The sequence below is a fragment of the Aquila chrysaetos genome, chromosome 8 (assembly GCF_900496995.4).
Source record: "Aquila chrysaetos chrysaetos chromosome 8, bAquChr1.4, whole genome shotgun sequence".
Lineage (NCBI taxonomy): Eukaryota > Metazoa > Chordata > Aves > Accipitriformes > Accipitridae > Aquila > Aquila chrysaetos.
The window spans coordinates 40917341-40932140 of NC_044011.1; the positions used below are offsets into that span (position 1 = coordinate 40917341).

Below are 14800 nucleotides of genomic sequence, written 5' to 3' on the forward strand. Positions count from 1 at the left end.
TTCCGGTAAACACTGCAGCAAGGAAGCCAGGAAAATTAAAGTTCACTGCTGCATGACAGTAATATATGTATTATTTTGGAACATCTGTGATTACAATTTAAGGTTAATAGGGTGAGTTTCACTATCAGACTGAAAGGCTAAACAGCTCTGATTGTGCTATAGCAGCACAGTAAGCCACACACAACTGAACAGAAAAGCACCGGAACATGTTTTAGTAGTTGTCAATTCCAAATGTTTAATAGAACGTAGGTTCACTAGAGCAAGTCTGGAACCAAGATATTTTAGATCATTAGAGAGAAACCAAAACCTTAATGCACTTTTTGCTTAAGCCAGGCATGAAAACCAGGTATCACAGCAACCAGACATTAAATAGTTCCCACAAAAATATTTAATTTCCACAGTATTTTCTTTCAATATCTTTAGTGAATTTTGTATAACTTTACAGGAGACAGTACTTAATGCAATATACAGAATAACAGATCAGCTTTTTCTTTCTTTTTTTAAAACTTCTCCCCCCTGTTTAATTCTCCTGGTCACTTTGTAATTACTAAACAGTCGTCCTTTTTACATTAACGTTTCCATGTGGAAAGTGGAATTCAAGAATGGTCAGCACTGCACCCCTTTCAGGATACAATGACTGGGGTAACTGGACACAAGTCCAACAAACTATTGAAGCATTTTACATACAATATATACATGGATAGCACATTCTGCAGCTTACTGAGGCTGGGACAATGTAGACAATTCAGGGAAAAACCACAGTACCAGTGACTAACTCAGACCCTCCTATGTAAGAACACCTGAAAAAAAAATTTTCAAACATTCGAGTCATCACATGATTAATATCCACTGATGGGATTATTAGTGAGTGTGATTTGCCTATATTGGGTTCCAACACACAGCTTCTCTCGAACATTCTGCAAAACAGTTACTTCCATGGCATCGTAGTCTGATATTAACTTAGCAAGAGGAATAGCAAACATTTTCATACAAAAAGCACATGTAAGTGAAAGTCCACGAGGAGACAGCACATTCCCTGTGGTATCTGAGAGCTGTGACTCCACAGATATCAGTGCTCTTTCACCTTACTTTAAAGTGCTCAAAAGGGATCACACAGCTGAGAAGGTCCAGACCAGTGCCAAATTCCAAGAGAGATTTGGAATGCTAGCACTTGGCCTTTGAGAAACTACTCCCAGGCGCTTCAGTCCCTTAGTGCATGTCATACTCACCCACCCCAGCAGGAGAACAGGATAATAAGGGAATTTACCTTCTACTAACTTGTACGTTTCAGCTGAACTCCTGTGAAGAGATGTTTATAATTCAAATTTCTGAGAACACGGAGGTCATGAAATTGGCAGTATGCATACTGCCTAGATAATTTTTAAATCTGGGATGCTTAACTCTGTTTTGGAAGAGTTTGCAAGTTAACTAACTGTATAAAAATACAGTATAGCTGTAATATTGCTCTGAAAAGCACTTTTGCAAACTTTTTCTGTACAGACTGGTAATAACATTACCAGATAATATAATACATATTTAAAATAAAAAAGGAACTCTTTTAATAAGTCTGAACACTAAAGTCTAAATAGGTTGTTTAAAACAAAACAGTGTGACCCAGGAAAATTTTGCTTGCATGGTTAAATTATAGCAGCATGGTTACTGGCTTTTCAAGGAAATTCTTGAATTCAGCAAGCCACTGTGCTCCAACTGCTCCGTCTACAACACGATGGTCACAGCTAAGTGTAACGGACATCACACTGGCCACATCAAATCTGAAAGAAAAAAAAAAAAAAAGGTTAACACAATCCTCTGCAAGTCAGTGCCAAGTCGGTGCCACTAACAAAGCAAAAAACTTTTATCAGAGAACGAGCAATAGCAGTTGGTGCTTGGTAACAAATGTTTCTCCCTGTGACTTCTAGAAAAGATTACATTGGAGAGCAGATCATATTCATTCCTTTTCTGCAATTAAGAAACACATTTGTGTGTTCCCTTTAGGACAGGAAGCTCATCTTTCTTGGTATCACAAGAACAGCCCCACATGATCAAAGAGCTATTTTACCCAGTAACCTCCAGTTTCCCCATGTGTCAGTGATAGATACCTAGGACTGTTAACAATTTTAAATAATCCTAAACATTCTCCTGGGTCTATGCTAGTTCCAGCTCCAAGCAAGGCAATACTATATACAGGACATTTGAATTATAATCCATCCCTTAGGTTTTCTTTAAATGCAAATTTAAGCAAGTTGTTAGAGGCACACGTGCCTAAACTGCTGTGGATCCCAGACTCTTTTCTACAGCTTAACCCTATCCCTCAAAGAAAGAAACAGCCTTTCCTTAACTTGCAATGAAGTTCCAAGAATAAATGTATGGCAGATCATTCATCAGTCACTGCATTTCTCTTTAACACCTGTGTGACCCTTTTATACAAGATCTCACTGTACTACTTCAGAAGGTACTGAAAGCAGTATGTCAACAATTAATTTTATTTTAAATGATAATCTAATTAATGGAAGTGTTAGAAAACTAGCCCTTATTTAAAAGTTTGAATGCAGAAGCTCAGTATATGCAGAATCAGATGAATACTTACCCTTTCTCATTATCAGCTGGCACTAGCCTTTTCTCTGAGGCACCAACTGCAAGGATGCAGGCCTGAGGTGGATTGATTATGGCAGAGAAATTCTTAATCCCATACATTCCTAAATTGGAAATTGTGAAAGTACCACCCTACAAGAAAAACACATTCATAGTCAAATTCACAAAAGCTGTTTCATGTGGAATATTAATGAACATGGCTGAAACATCACAAAATAGGCTTTGATCATTCTAAACAGGGCTTCTGAAGAGAAGTCAAGGGTAGCAATGTTTAACAGCAATCCAAGTTTCTCACCTGGAATTCATGAGGCTGAAGTTTACCTTCTCGGGCTTTAGTTGCCAAAGAAACCACATCCTTACTAATGGAAGCCAGGCCCTTTATATGTGCATTAAACACAATAGGGGTTATAAGCCCCGCAGGAGTACTAACTGCAACGCTAACATCCACTACGTGATTTCTGCAAGACACAAAGGAGATGCCAGTTACTCTAGCAAGATAACAAAAAAATTTTCAGAACTATTCAGGTAACTCTACATTAATATTAGTTTTGCAACAATTATTTCACCTTGCACACTAGCCTTAAACACAAGGTTCTTGCATTTTAACAAAAGCCTCTCAACCTTTGCATTATACCTGTTACCCTCCCTCCTCAAAATCCCAGCAGAAGGTCTGCTATTTTGCCATGAACTCTCTACTGAACAAAGAAAGTTTCTGGCTTCGACTGTACCATAAACTTACTGCCTAATAACTGTGTCCATCCATGAAGAATTTGCCTCAGGCACCTTCAAGCATGCCAGAGCAGAAGCTTTAATTATGAAGTCATTGACAGAAAGCTTAATGTTATCCGAGACCTCCTGTAAATAAAGAGATTTGAGGTGTCAGTTTGTCTCTTACACATTACCTCAATTAACTTGGGTAGTCACTGCCATGCAGCCTTGTTTAGAGAAAATGTTAGAAAACAATCACACTGCTTGTAAGCATTAGTATTTGAAGTGCCAAAATAATTAAGGAGATGAATACATCTCCTTCATAATTTAAGAAGGTACAATCTTTTTTAATGACTGTTTTTCCCCAAACTTGGCTTAGCATTATTATTTTGCTCAGATTTTCTACCCTTTTTACTCTTAAAAACCTTTTTACCCTTTTGCCCTACTTTCCAGCTGGAAGAATTGAACACCAAGCAGAGTACAAAGTGGCCCTCTTAGGGGAGTCAGAAATCAGTGCGCAGTACCTGGGTAAAAAGTCTCATTCTGTCACAGACAATCCAGAACCGATCCACAACTGGTAGAAAAGGCACTGAAAAGACTTTTTTCCAAACCAAAATGGCATATCACCAAAAAGCAGGGTGGGCAAACCTGTGAGAGAATGCAGCTTTCCCCACACACACACTCTCACCATGCCTAAATGCTTTACCTGATTGAGTTCTTTCCTTAGCACCAGTACTTCTCCCATGTTTATATCAACAGAAAGGTAGTAGTGAGGTATTGTTTGTTTAGACTGCATCAACCGCTGAGCAATGACCTGCAGGTATACAATAGAAGTGATGAAAATAAATCAATTTGGAAAATTCATGACTGCAAATAATTATCTCAGAAAAGAATAAAATCTTCTTACCCTGCGAATGTTGCTGATAGGGATATCTGTGAAGGTCCCCACTGGTGCTGCTGCAACCGCAGCAGCGGCAGGAACTGCCTCTAGTGCTGGAGCCTGCAATCACAGAAAGACAGCATAATTCACAGTACTATCCAAATATCAATTGTACAGAGTAATTCAGTATGTGGGACAAGCGCTGAGGCTAAGTTGCCTCTTGCTTAAGAGCAGCAGATATTTCTACTCTCTAGCCTCACCTCTCCAGTACCTACTAGATTCTTTATAAGTCCTATATTCCATTACTAAATGTAGTACTTGAGTGATTTAGAAACGCAACACTGATACACACTGCTATGAAGCTCCCAGAACATTAAGTCGTGCTAAATGGTTCTTTTACATACAGCAGAGGGGTATGCTAGAGGGCACTCAGCCACGTCCCTTCCAGCAGTACACAAAGCAACACTTCCATCATCTCATATAAAAGACAAGCAATGGTATAAGAACAGATTTGTGGCAACAATGACAGCAGGCTGTTGGTTCCTAAGTCTGGTTTTCATTCTAGTTGCTTCTTTCCAGCAATATTAGATCAGCTGGGACTGGGCTTACCTCAATCCATAACAATGTAGCAACCAAATGAAGGGTTGGGAGCACACGATTTTTCTCAGTGAAATACCAAAGGGACAAGTAAAGGAAGAAAACTTCATCCGTGTTTCTGACAGGTTAAGCTTTACAACCTAACAGTCACTATAGCACACACAGCGTCATAACCCAACCAATCCGGCAATAACAGTTCCATATAGTAATTGCATCTCTACAGAGCATTTTCATCACTATAATAAAAGATCCAACAGATATTTTACAGATCTCAAGCCTACTCACTGGAGCAACCTTTGGTGGCACAAATGACTCCACGTCTTTCTTTGTGATTCTACCATCTGGTCCAGTACCTAAAAAGGGTCAAAGAAAAACATAAGAGGATTTCAATTATTTGCAACAGGGCATTGCTTCTAAAAGTACCAGTTTTATTCAACAGAGAGAAGTTACTTAACACAACCTCTGGTGAGGACAGCTGCACAGTCAGGATTTTCCCAAGAAAAGAATAGGCAAGTATGTACCTAGAGGGACAGACACTTGATAGTGAGAGTAAGGAAGCAGAACGGCAACCTACCTTTCACTTGGGCAAGGTCAATTCCTTTTTCTGCTGCCATTTTCTTTGCCAGGGGACTAACCAGGATCCTTCCTTTCCGGGGAGGTGGCCCAGCTGTGGGGACTGCTGGAGTGGAAGGAACAGCAGGCTGGGGAGGAGGAGTAGCAGCAGGAGTTGCCACCACCTTAACAGAAAATTCAAAGCCATTAGCTTCAGGATCATTCAGCAAAAGCTTTGAAGGTACAGTAAAAGAACAGGACCATCTAATTACCAGTCAATAGAATAGCAAAAATAGTCACTAGTCTGAAAGAATTTTCAGATTCAGAGTGTTTCCCAGTGCCAGAAATTAAAATTAGAAACTTCCTGGGAAAGAGGCCAACTAAGCTGCTGAACTATACACCAAAAAAAAGGTGAAACAAAAAATTTATGCTCCCAGTTTTCAAGGATGAGGCATTAGAACTGGCACAAGCAACAGGCTGGAGAAGAGATCATAATGAATGACTGTCTGCTCCAGTTTTTGGAGGGCAAACTAGCGATCACTTCTTAGGTCACTTATCACCAACACGTTAGCCTTACTCATATCTATCATTGAATCTATCAATGAATCATAACTATTATTGTTGGAGCCAGAGCTTCACACTGTCAAACCAGCAGAAAGTTCAGATCAGACCTCCTAATAGTTCCCATAACTTCTCTCACATGCTAAGAATGGTCCTTACTAGTGGAGGAGGAGGAGGAGGAGCTTGTGCCTTCATGTCAGTTACTGCAGTGTCTTGGTAGTCAGCAAAGGCTGGAATATCGGACTCTTTCTCCACAATGATGCAGAGAGCTGTTCCTAATGGCACATCTCTTGTTCCTTCAGGCACCAAGATTTTTGCCAAGTAGCCTTCCTCCTGCACTTCAAAGCCTGTAAGGGAAAGAAACAAAACTGGTTTGGTGCCTGATGCAGCTGAAGAGTTCCTCTAAATGCTGCTTCTGAAGACTTCAGTAGCTAAAGCCATATCCTACATTTAGTAGGCAAAAGAATCCTTTTCAGTGCAACTAGTAGGGAAACATCTTCACACACTGTACATTACTAAGAAGGACTGATGAAGAAATAGAAGTGTTTTTAGGAGCTCTGATGTTTAGCTCTCCAATGGAATGAGAAGTTAACAAAACTTGTTTTAGTTGCCCCACAGCTTCACGTCCTGAGCAGCTAGGAGACAGTTGGCACAGAGGCTACTCTGGATCCTCCCCTTTTAAGGGCACCTCATCCATTCTTGGCTTCGGAGTTGACTCACCTATTGTGGCTTTATCTGTCTCAATTTCTGCCAGTAAGTCTCCCTCATTCAGTTTCTCCCCGACCTTCTTCTCCCATCTCTGCACTGTGCCCATTGTCATGGTAGGTGACAGGGCAGGGAGAGTGACCTGTGAAGCCAGAGAATACAAGAGAATCAGATTCTGGTAATTCAAAAGGAAGAGGAACAGGAACACAGTTTTAACTCCTGACTAAATGATGCCAACCTAAAGAAGTAGCCAGCCTTTAATGCACTCCTAGATCTGGCTCCATTACAGCAAAGCACAGTGCTGTCCCATATTGTTAGTTTGGCTTCTTTTATCAAGGCCTAAGCAAGAAAGAAAACAAAAGCAAAGAGCAAGAAATCTATATATCAAAATAATTATTACCACCATCCCATTGGGAGTGTCTTGCAGCTGCTATCTGCAAGGCTAAAAGGAAGACTGAAGCAAGTCGCTTTGTTTGTGACAAACAGGTTTGGCCCCTTTAAAAGCTATACAGACTTGTTTTCCCGATAAGCACTCAAAAGATGCTGTAGGTTTGCACATGCATATTGCTGTGCAACAAATACAGCACACGTGAGTACAGCTTCAGAGCAAAACTGGACAGATAAGGCAAGCAGTGGGAAGCAAGCAAGTTCAGTAGCTAAAACACAAGTCAGATTAAGAAGCCTTTAATTAGTTCTTTGTTCAATTACTGACTTTGCATAACATCTCAGACAAATCAGTTTCCACGTGTATCATCTGTGGAATGAGGTTTAGTATTTCAAATTTTCTTTTTCAAAGGAATGTCACAGAAATACCCTGCTACAAAGTGCTCAGATATAACAACAGTGGATGTACACTTCAATATCTCAGCAAGGTAAAAAGATTATCTACAAATACAACTTATTATTAGTCACCCACAAACACATCTGTATGTTCATCAGAGTATCACACACTTGAGTTCTGCTCTGAGATGTAAGCAGGGCCTTCAGAGCTTATTCACACTTAGCACAAGGTCTTTTTATACCAAAACTATCTAAATAATGCAAATGTAGCAGGTTTTTCCAGACTGTGTAACAATCCTGGAGAGACAAGTCTCTCCTCTACAAGCAGCTGGGATGCTAAAATAATTTTCTTTAAAAAAGCTTTCTGGGGCCTCCCCAAACACCTGCTTTAAGCATGCAATAATTCAAGTAGCACACACTCCTGCAACTATAGCTAATAACTTCCCACTCCAGGCAGTATTTACAACAAAATGCCCTAGAGCTAGCAATGGCAAAGACAGAAAAAAGAGTGCAACAAGCCTTAAATCATCAGCAATGCTCTCTTACCTGCATATGAGGAGGATAAGAGCTTCCAGGAGCCTGAGGAGAAGGCTGAGTTGGTGGTGAGGGAGCTGCAGCTTGAGGGGGAGGCACCGAGGCTGCAGGGGGGGCAGACGCTGCAGAATCCAGAGTATAATTTTTAAAGGCATCAACATATTCAGGCCTAGAAGGAAACAAAGAACCACAAAACCAGTCAGATGACTGTCTCTAAGCCTTTCACACAAGGCACCCAGGAAGCCCCAAGAAAGAAAATTCAACTCAAGGGTTAGAAAAATACATACTTTTCTACTGTGATACATATTATGGCCCCGATAGGAACATCTCTTGTTCCTTCTGGCACCAGGATCTTGGCCAAGTAGCATTCCTCCAGGCTCTCAAAGCCAACTGTTGCTTTGTCTGTCTCCACCTTTGAGAGAGAAGAGGATATAATTAAAGCAATGGAAAACACCAGTGAGCTCAGAGCCTTCCAGTCTGATAGCACAGGGTCACAATACACACAGTTCTGGAAAAGTTACCCTGTGGCACCAGCTCTAGCAAAGTATGGTCTCAAAGAGGTTAAGTGCTGCTCCTGCTCAGAAAGAGGAAAAGCAGCAACCAGCTTTGAAAGGCTGTTAGCCACTCGTTCCCAACAGCATCTGTTGGGATCTGTGATCTTGAACCCAAGATCTGTGTTCAAGTGAGGGCAACCAGGGACAGAACCCAGGATGCACATGCAGCTCATTAGAAATGCAACACAGCCTGTGCCCCCAGGATACCTCTGCTATGAGCTCCCCTTCACCGATCTTGTCACCCTCCTTCTTTTCCCAGCGTGCAATGGTGCCCATCTGCATCGTGGGGGACAGAGCTGGCAAGGCCACCTGTGAAGAATATGGCAGCATTACAACCCAGACAGCCCTGAACCCCACACACAGGGCAGAGACAGATCCTCAGCACAGGCTGGGACAGGTGGACACAAAGGAGAGCCTGTCTGCAAAACCCCAGCAGGTCAGGACTGCCTCCAACCTGCTGGTAAGAGCCCACGGTGAACCAATGCTGAGGTGCTGAGATGGGGCTGACCGAGAAAGAGAGAAGTTATGCTAAGGGACCAAGAAAGATACAGGGAAAAAGGACTAGTGGTGAAGGAGATGTTACCCGATGACGGTACAAGGACTTGGGGCAGGGTATGAGAACCGCGGGAGTGGGGAGAGAAGAGCTGCAGTTCCCCAGGGCAAACCAAGCTGCCCAGTGAGGGAAAGCAAGACCTGAAGACAGAAAATGAAGGGGCTGCCTCCGAGGCGGGGGACACAGACGGGACGGGACACACGAGTCTGTCCTCTGGGGGGACCCCAGTGGCTACAGGGACACGACCACCAGCGGGTGTGGAGGGCACCCTGCCCCCAGACTGCCCGGGGCGGGGGGGGGGGGGGGGGGGGGAAAGCCTCTCACCTTCTGGTGTGCCGGAAGACTGCAGCAGCGGCACGGGACGAGCCGGGGCCAGGCAGGAGGCAGCAGGAGCCCGCCAGGCCGGTGCACGGGGCCGCCCCACGCTGGCCCGCGGCCCAGCGGCACAGCCCCGGCTCCCACCGCCGCGCCGCGGCTGGCCCCAGCGGCGCTGAACGTTCGGCAGCTCCGCACCAGACCAGGAGCTCCCGCCGCGCCCCGGGCTACGCGTCGCGCCAACACCCGCCACATGCTGGAGCCGGAGCCGGAGCCGGAGCCGCGGCCCCGCCGCCGCCGCCGCTCGGTGACCTCCTCCGTCCGGGCACGGCGCCGCACAGCCCCGCGCGACGCTACCGCGCTGCCGTAAAGCGCGGCGGACAGACGGCGGGGCGGGATCGCCGTGTAATGGCGGTCGCGGGGGCTGCGAGGCCGCACTGCGCAGCAGCGGGACGGCCCGGGGCGGTTATGCGGGGGCTGCAGCGGCCGTCGGAGCCCAGCCCAGGCAGGGGAAGGTACCTGGGGGCTGTCCCTGGCGGCCCCCCCCGTCTGCGGCCCGGTGTGCCCCTGCGGAGGGCAGAGCTGCCGAAGGCTTCTCGGGGCACTCGAGAGGCGCGCGCGTCCCGGGCCACTCGTAATGCTGCACGGCCCGGCGCTTCTGCAGCCTCGCGGTGCCAGAAAGGTGCAGAGAAGCCTGGCTGGTAGAGGATGCAGCCTCGCGGTTCATGCCAGCGACAGGAGCTCGTCCAGCAGTGAGAAAATTGGGCTGCAGCCAAACCTATATATCATACCTTCGTGCAGTACCCACCCAAAACTGCAACAGGTTCTCTTAGATTCTCCTTGTCACTATCACGTGGCCTAGATTTTAGCAAGGTGCCAGTTCTGTATGGGGACACATGAATCCAGAAGCTACTCGGGGCAGTGGTTGTGATGATGATGGCTTCTACCCAGGACTCGGCAGCACAGGTTCCCACAACCAAAAACCTAGCCTCCACTTTGAAAGCAACAGTGTTTGGCAAGGGCAAAGTGCTTAGCTGGCTAGCACCATATGCAATAAAATCCCATCACATGCATTGCTGCTCTTCTAGCCATGCTAAATGATTGAGGAGCAACTGCTCCTAAGCACATAGGACTCGCCTCAACTGAGCTCAGCCAGTTCCAGCAGTTCACACAACCTTGGGAGTGGAAGCAGTGAAATCCACTGTCAGCAAGGCAGCTGAGCAGAGCTTGTGTTTTGATTGTGTATTGTTCATGCCCATTTTAAAAGTAAATACAAATTTTACTAGCACTCTGAGCCTACTCTTCAGGTCATGCATTTCTAAGTCTGCTAATCTCACAAGTCTCCAAAAATATATGCTTTCCTAAAACATTGTGGAAAAGTGATAGAAAAGGTTTTCTCCAGGACCAACAGGAGGCTCACCTTAAGCACTTTAAGTGATTTATGCATTGTATGCTTATATGTGCCTTCTCATTCCAAAGCCATCTTCCCCTTCACAAGCACTGAACAGACTCAGTTCGCAAGCCCCATTTTATTAACTGCTTGGTCTGCTAATCCAAGGCTTAACCAGTCAGGTATGTCTGGTTTAGATGTACAGATAAAGCTCCACTTTCATAGAGAACAGGCTTTAGAATAACTGCCCTTTCTAAGTGATGAATGCAAACATCAGAGTTTCTATGAAAATGTCATTTTACACATAGCATGTATATTACATAAGCAAGTTACAACTATAGGAATAGGGAAGTAACTTTCCTCAAAGTTGGACAGAAATAAACAGATTCAAAACAGTGAAAAATACGAGTCCTGGGTATGATACTAACAGTGCATCCCCAGAATAAATCCACTGAAGTCAGTGTTACAGCAGTGCCAAACTGATTTAAAAGCACCATCTTTTCCTTTTGTCAGAGACAAACAAATGGCCAAGGTCTTTTCCACATGATACCTCTCATCCCCCTGACTAATATTCCTTACCTCCTCCAGACCCCTTTCTGTCAATCATGCAAAGGTAGAAAGTCTGAAGAAGGCTGCAGTGTCAACAAAGAAATAAAGCTGAACCAAACTGTGCATGGGATAGAGCTTATCAGAGCAGCAGTCCTTCAGCTTCAGTGACAGCTATTCCAGCAATTCTACCTTCGCTGTCACAGAGGGGAGCTGCATATAGGAACCCAAAACCAGAGCATTGTTATCAGCTCTGTCTCACGGGATGTCTTCTTTTGTCCTAGCTTACACGTGATGTACGCAGGGATGAAAGGTACATCACTGCCAGCCCCCAAAAATCAAGCCTTTTGTCCAGTCTTGCTCCTTCTCAGACACAGCCCATTAGTGCTTTGGAGAGCATGTGTTTCTATATAGGATTCAGTCCTTGGTGCTCTGGTGGCAGTAAGCATATTAAATGCGACCATGGTTAGTTATCTGAACTGATCTAAGAACAAGAACAGGCTGTCTCCTGTATCAGCTAACAACTAGCTTCTTCGTGGGAGAACTGGATAACTATGGGCAAGGCTGGATTGAAGACTTATCCATTAGAAGCTCTGATCATATTAACAGCCTGCTGTATCTTCAGTGCTCCAAAAATCAAACTTCTCATCTTTGAGTAGCAGAGAGGGATACAGAACTGGCAACTACAGACCTTGAAAACTGTCTTATTTTTCTCCATAAAATTCTAGCCTGGGTGCATGGCTCTTGCGGAAATAAAATTGATGAGTAAAACCTGAAGAAAAAAAAACACTTGAGAAAAAATTGCAATTCAAATACAATTGATTTCAGTGTAACAACCCCATGCTCTCTGTACCAACCCAATAGAGATCTTGCAACACCAAAACTATTTCCAGGGAGGAAGAAAATCTGTTTCTTTTCCAAAATAGATGTATTTTCCCCCCTGCAGTCCATTACTGAACTTGTTCATTGATGAACTTTCCTACTGCTTTCTGTAAGGGGAAAGTCACCATAACAAATTGTCCAGAACAGGAGGCATGTTGTGTTGCGCCAATGTGGCACAGAGCCACATACGGGCCTTGAGCTATTTCCTGGAGAGTGAAGCAGTGATAAAATAAATAGTATTGTTGCTGCCTATTAAAGCTGGCAAAAATATAAAATCCAGTAGGAACTAGTTGGATTTCCATAGTAAAATAAAGTTATGAACCCAGTGTTGTGTTAACAGGAGACAGTACAAAACAACTCGGCATCCACTAGAAAATGAGTAAAACACAGTATAATGCGTGCAGATATATACAGAAAGCACTTGCACTAGTATAAAAATATCCACAGTCCTCAGACAAATGTAAACTGGTACAAAATAATTCCAAGAACAGGAACATGTTTACAAAAGGACATGTTAATATAAAACAGTAAAACCAGGTTCACCCCCTCCCAACCTTATGCACAGCACAGACACACAGGTAGTCCACAGAAGGGCCACATGTACTGAGAATGAGCAGAGCCTTGACTTGCCATTTGACCTTCTAAGTCAGTGCCTGCTGCACATCGCAGCCAGCACTCTGGAAGTACAGTTGGCTGGCAGCAGAAGGGCAGAGACAGGCAATGCAGAAACAAACGAACCAACCCACAAAACCAAAAAGAAAAACCCACCCTCAGGGATTTTAGGGCTTGTTCTTTCCCAAGCAGTTATTTATTTCCTGATCCTTCAGGCACCCCAGGAGCAGGCATACCAGGGAACTGGTGGTGTAACTGACAGGGTTTATTGTACTGGTGTGGATAACTGTTTGGTGGCCCTGGCAATGAGTGGACAGCAGCGCACAGTGATGCCTCTGCACAGGAGGTGACAAACTGTCTGCCTTGCTGAAAGAGGAGAGGGCAGGAGTGCAGGGAAAGAGGCTCAACAAGGAGAGGGGTTATAAGTACCTCAGGGAAGCAGCTGATTCCAGCTTCCCCGCAAATGAAATCCTTCAGCAAATACACAAGCACCAAGATCCCACAGTCCCCATGGCAACAAAGCAAATCCAGAGGGCCTCAGAAGTGAGTACAACTTTGGAGAACAAGTGGGAAAAGCAAGGCTAGGAAATCAAAGCCTGAGTTTGGAAGAAAGGGAGCTTTGCCAAGCTGGTGATCTTTGCTATAGACCATGTGTAAAACCTCCAGAAGACTGTCTTCCCTCCCCACGTCAGATTTCCATACTGTCAGTCTGGAATGTCCAGAAAGTTCACTCTGCTCCTGCAGCATATGCATGTCCAGGACCAAAGTTGGTCAAACCTTCGGCGCACATAATCTAGCAGCTTCTAACCCATGAAGGCAAAGCTTCACATTTTTGCCATCAGTGCAGATTTATGTAATACCATGTACAAGAAACCAGACTTGAAATGCCCAGATCACAGCCTGCACCATATATTATAGGAATGGAGAAGCAGGGGAAGGGAGCAATGCATCATTAAGGCCTTCAGGGTTTGGTTGACAGGACAAAGCAAGGTGTTTCCTTCCCACAGACCTGTCATTTCAGTCTCAGAACACTGTCTGCATTTGGGCATGGAAAGTCAGATGCCAGGCGTCCATGCACACAACATGCTTTACCCGTTGTTTGCAGAGAAGCCCTCTTTTTTGGCAGCTTGAATTGGACTCCTAGCACACGTGCTTTTTGGTCATTCTTTGAGCTCAGCAGCCAGTTACAGGTTTCCATAGTGACAAGACTTAAAAGCTTGATTAATTCTCCCCATGGTCTTCTTCCACCCAGGCCACAATTTTCCCCTCCCAACCAGGAATGATGTCATCATCATGGAATACCTACAAAAAAAAAAAAAGGGAGTCCAGTCATGTCTGGAGTCTGGACACTGCTCGCCTACAGTGTGAGTGGCACAAGAGGCAGGCATCAAGTCAGAGATCCCAGCTCAGATTTCACTACACAGCCCAGAGAACATGCACCTTTATCTATCATTCACATGTTTGAGTAATCTTTTCAGGTTTTAGGTAAAAAACAGATTAGGCCCCTTCTTTAACCAGTAACTGTCAAGATTATTATTGGCATGGTTTTGACAGGAAAGGTAAAATAAAGGCAGAAAACCTGCCTTTTCTGATCCAGAGTACAATCTCCAGCTGTTTCTGCAGAATGGCTACATAGTCAGCTGACTGTTCCCAGAGAGGGTAACCCTTGGCACTTGTCTTAATTTGTGAAACAGGAACTAACCCAGTAACCTTTAATGAATCCAACCCACACCAACACCAGCCTGAGCATAAACAGGGCTGTAATGCAGTACACAGAGGAAAAGATGCCATAAACACAGTTATCTCTGACAAACATTTAAAAGAAAGTAGGAGAATGTTTTCTGAATAAACCACATTTGCCTAAAGTGTGTCTCATTGCAACAGGTTTCATAAAGCCACTTGAAGGGTTAGAAGTGTAGTCTGGGTTTTTGCCCAGTGTCCCCTGAGCAATGCTGTGTCACAGACTGTCTTTGCCAATAGCCAGCTCTTTGCCCAAGGGGCTCTGCAACCCCCAGGCAACTGCAATCACATTCATGTAA

At 44.4% G+C, this 14800-nt stretch overlaps 2 protein-coding genes across 5 annotated transcripts in view; both read right to left on the reverse strand.

Annotated features, from left to right (window-relative positions):
• Positions 1 to 209: 209 nt before the first annotated feature.
• DLAT (dihydrolipoamide S-acetyltransferase) lies at positions 210 to 9683 on the reverse strand. The gene is made up of 14 exons (XM_030023170.2): positions 9341 to 9683; positions 8671 to 8772; positions 8197 to 8321; positions 7922 to 8078; positions 6611 to 6737; positions 6050 to 6237; positions 5352 to 5514; positions 5063 to 5130; positions 4208 to 4300; positions 4007 to 4114; positions 3332 to 3447; positions 2888 to 3050; positions 2588 to 2724; positions 210 to 1772 (listed from the first exon to the last, which is right to left on the reverse strand). The coding sequence occupies exons 1-14, from the start codon at positions 9584 to 9586 to the stop codon at positions 1643 to 1645; spliced, it is 1923 nt and encodes a 640-aa protein (XP_029879030.1). The 5' UTR covers positions 9587 to 9683; the 3' UTR covers positions 210 to 1642.
• A 1162-nt stretch (positions 9684 to 10845) lies between these two features.
• DIXDC1 (DIX domain containing 1) overlaps positions 10846 to 14800 on the reverse strand; it is a 54510-nt gene continuing 50555 nt past the window's right edge. For all 4 annotated transcript variants that reach the window (XM_030022541.2, XM_030022543.2, XM_030022540.2 and 1 more), the window contains one exon: positions 10846 to 14063. In XM_030022541.2, the coding sequence (XP_029878401.1) occupies positions 13983 to 14063 (81 nt within the window). In that variant the 3' untranslated portion in view covers positions 10846 to 13982. The remainder of the gene's footprint in view (positions 14064 to 14800) is intronic.

What these genes read in the sequence shown, in the direction of transcription:
- DLAT (XM_030023170.2), bottom strand. Translation starts at nt 9,586, where the DNA reads ATGTGGCGGGTGTTGGCGCGACGCGTAGCCCGGGGCGCGGCGGGAGCT. An exon ending in ATATGTATCACAGTAGAAAA is followed by an intron (nt 8,079 to 8,196) that starts GTATGTATTTTT and finishes GTTTCCTTCTAG; the next exon opens with GCCTGAATATGTTGATGCCT. An exon ending in CTTATCCTCCTCATATGCAG is followed by an intron (nt 6,738 to 7,921) that starts GTAAGAGAGCAT and finishes CTGGCTTCACAG; the next exon opens with GTCACTCTCCCTGCCCTGTC.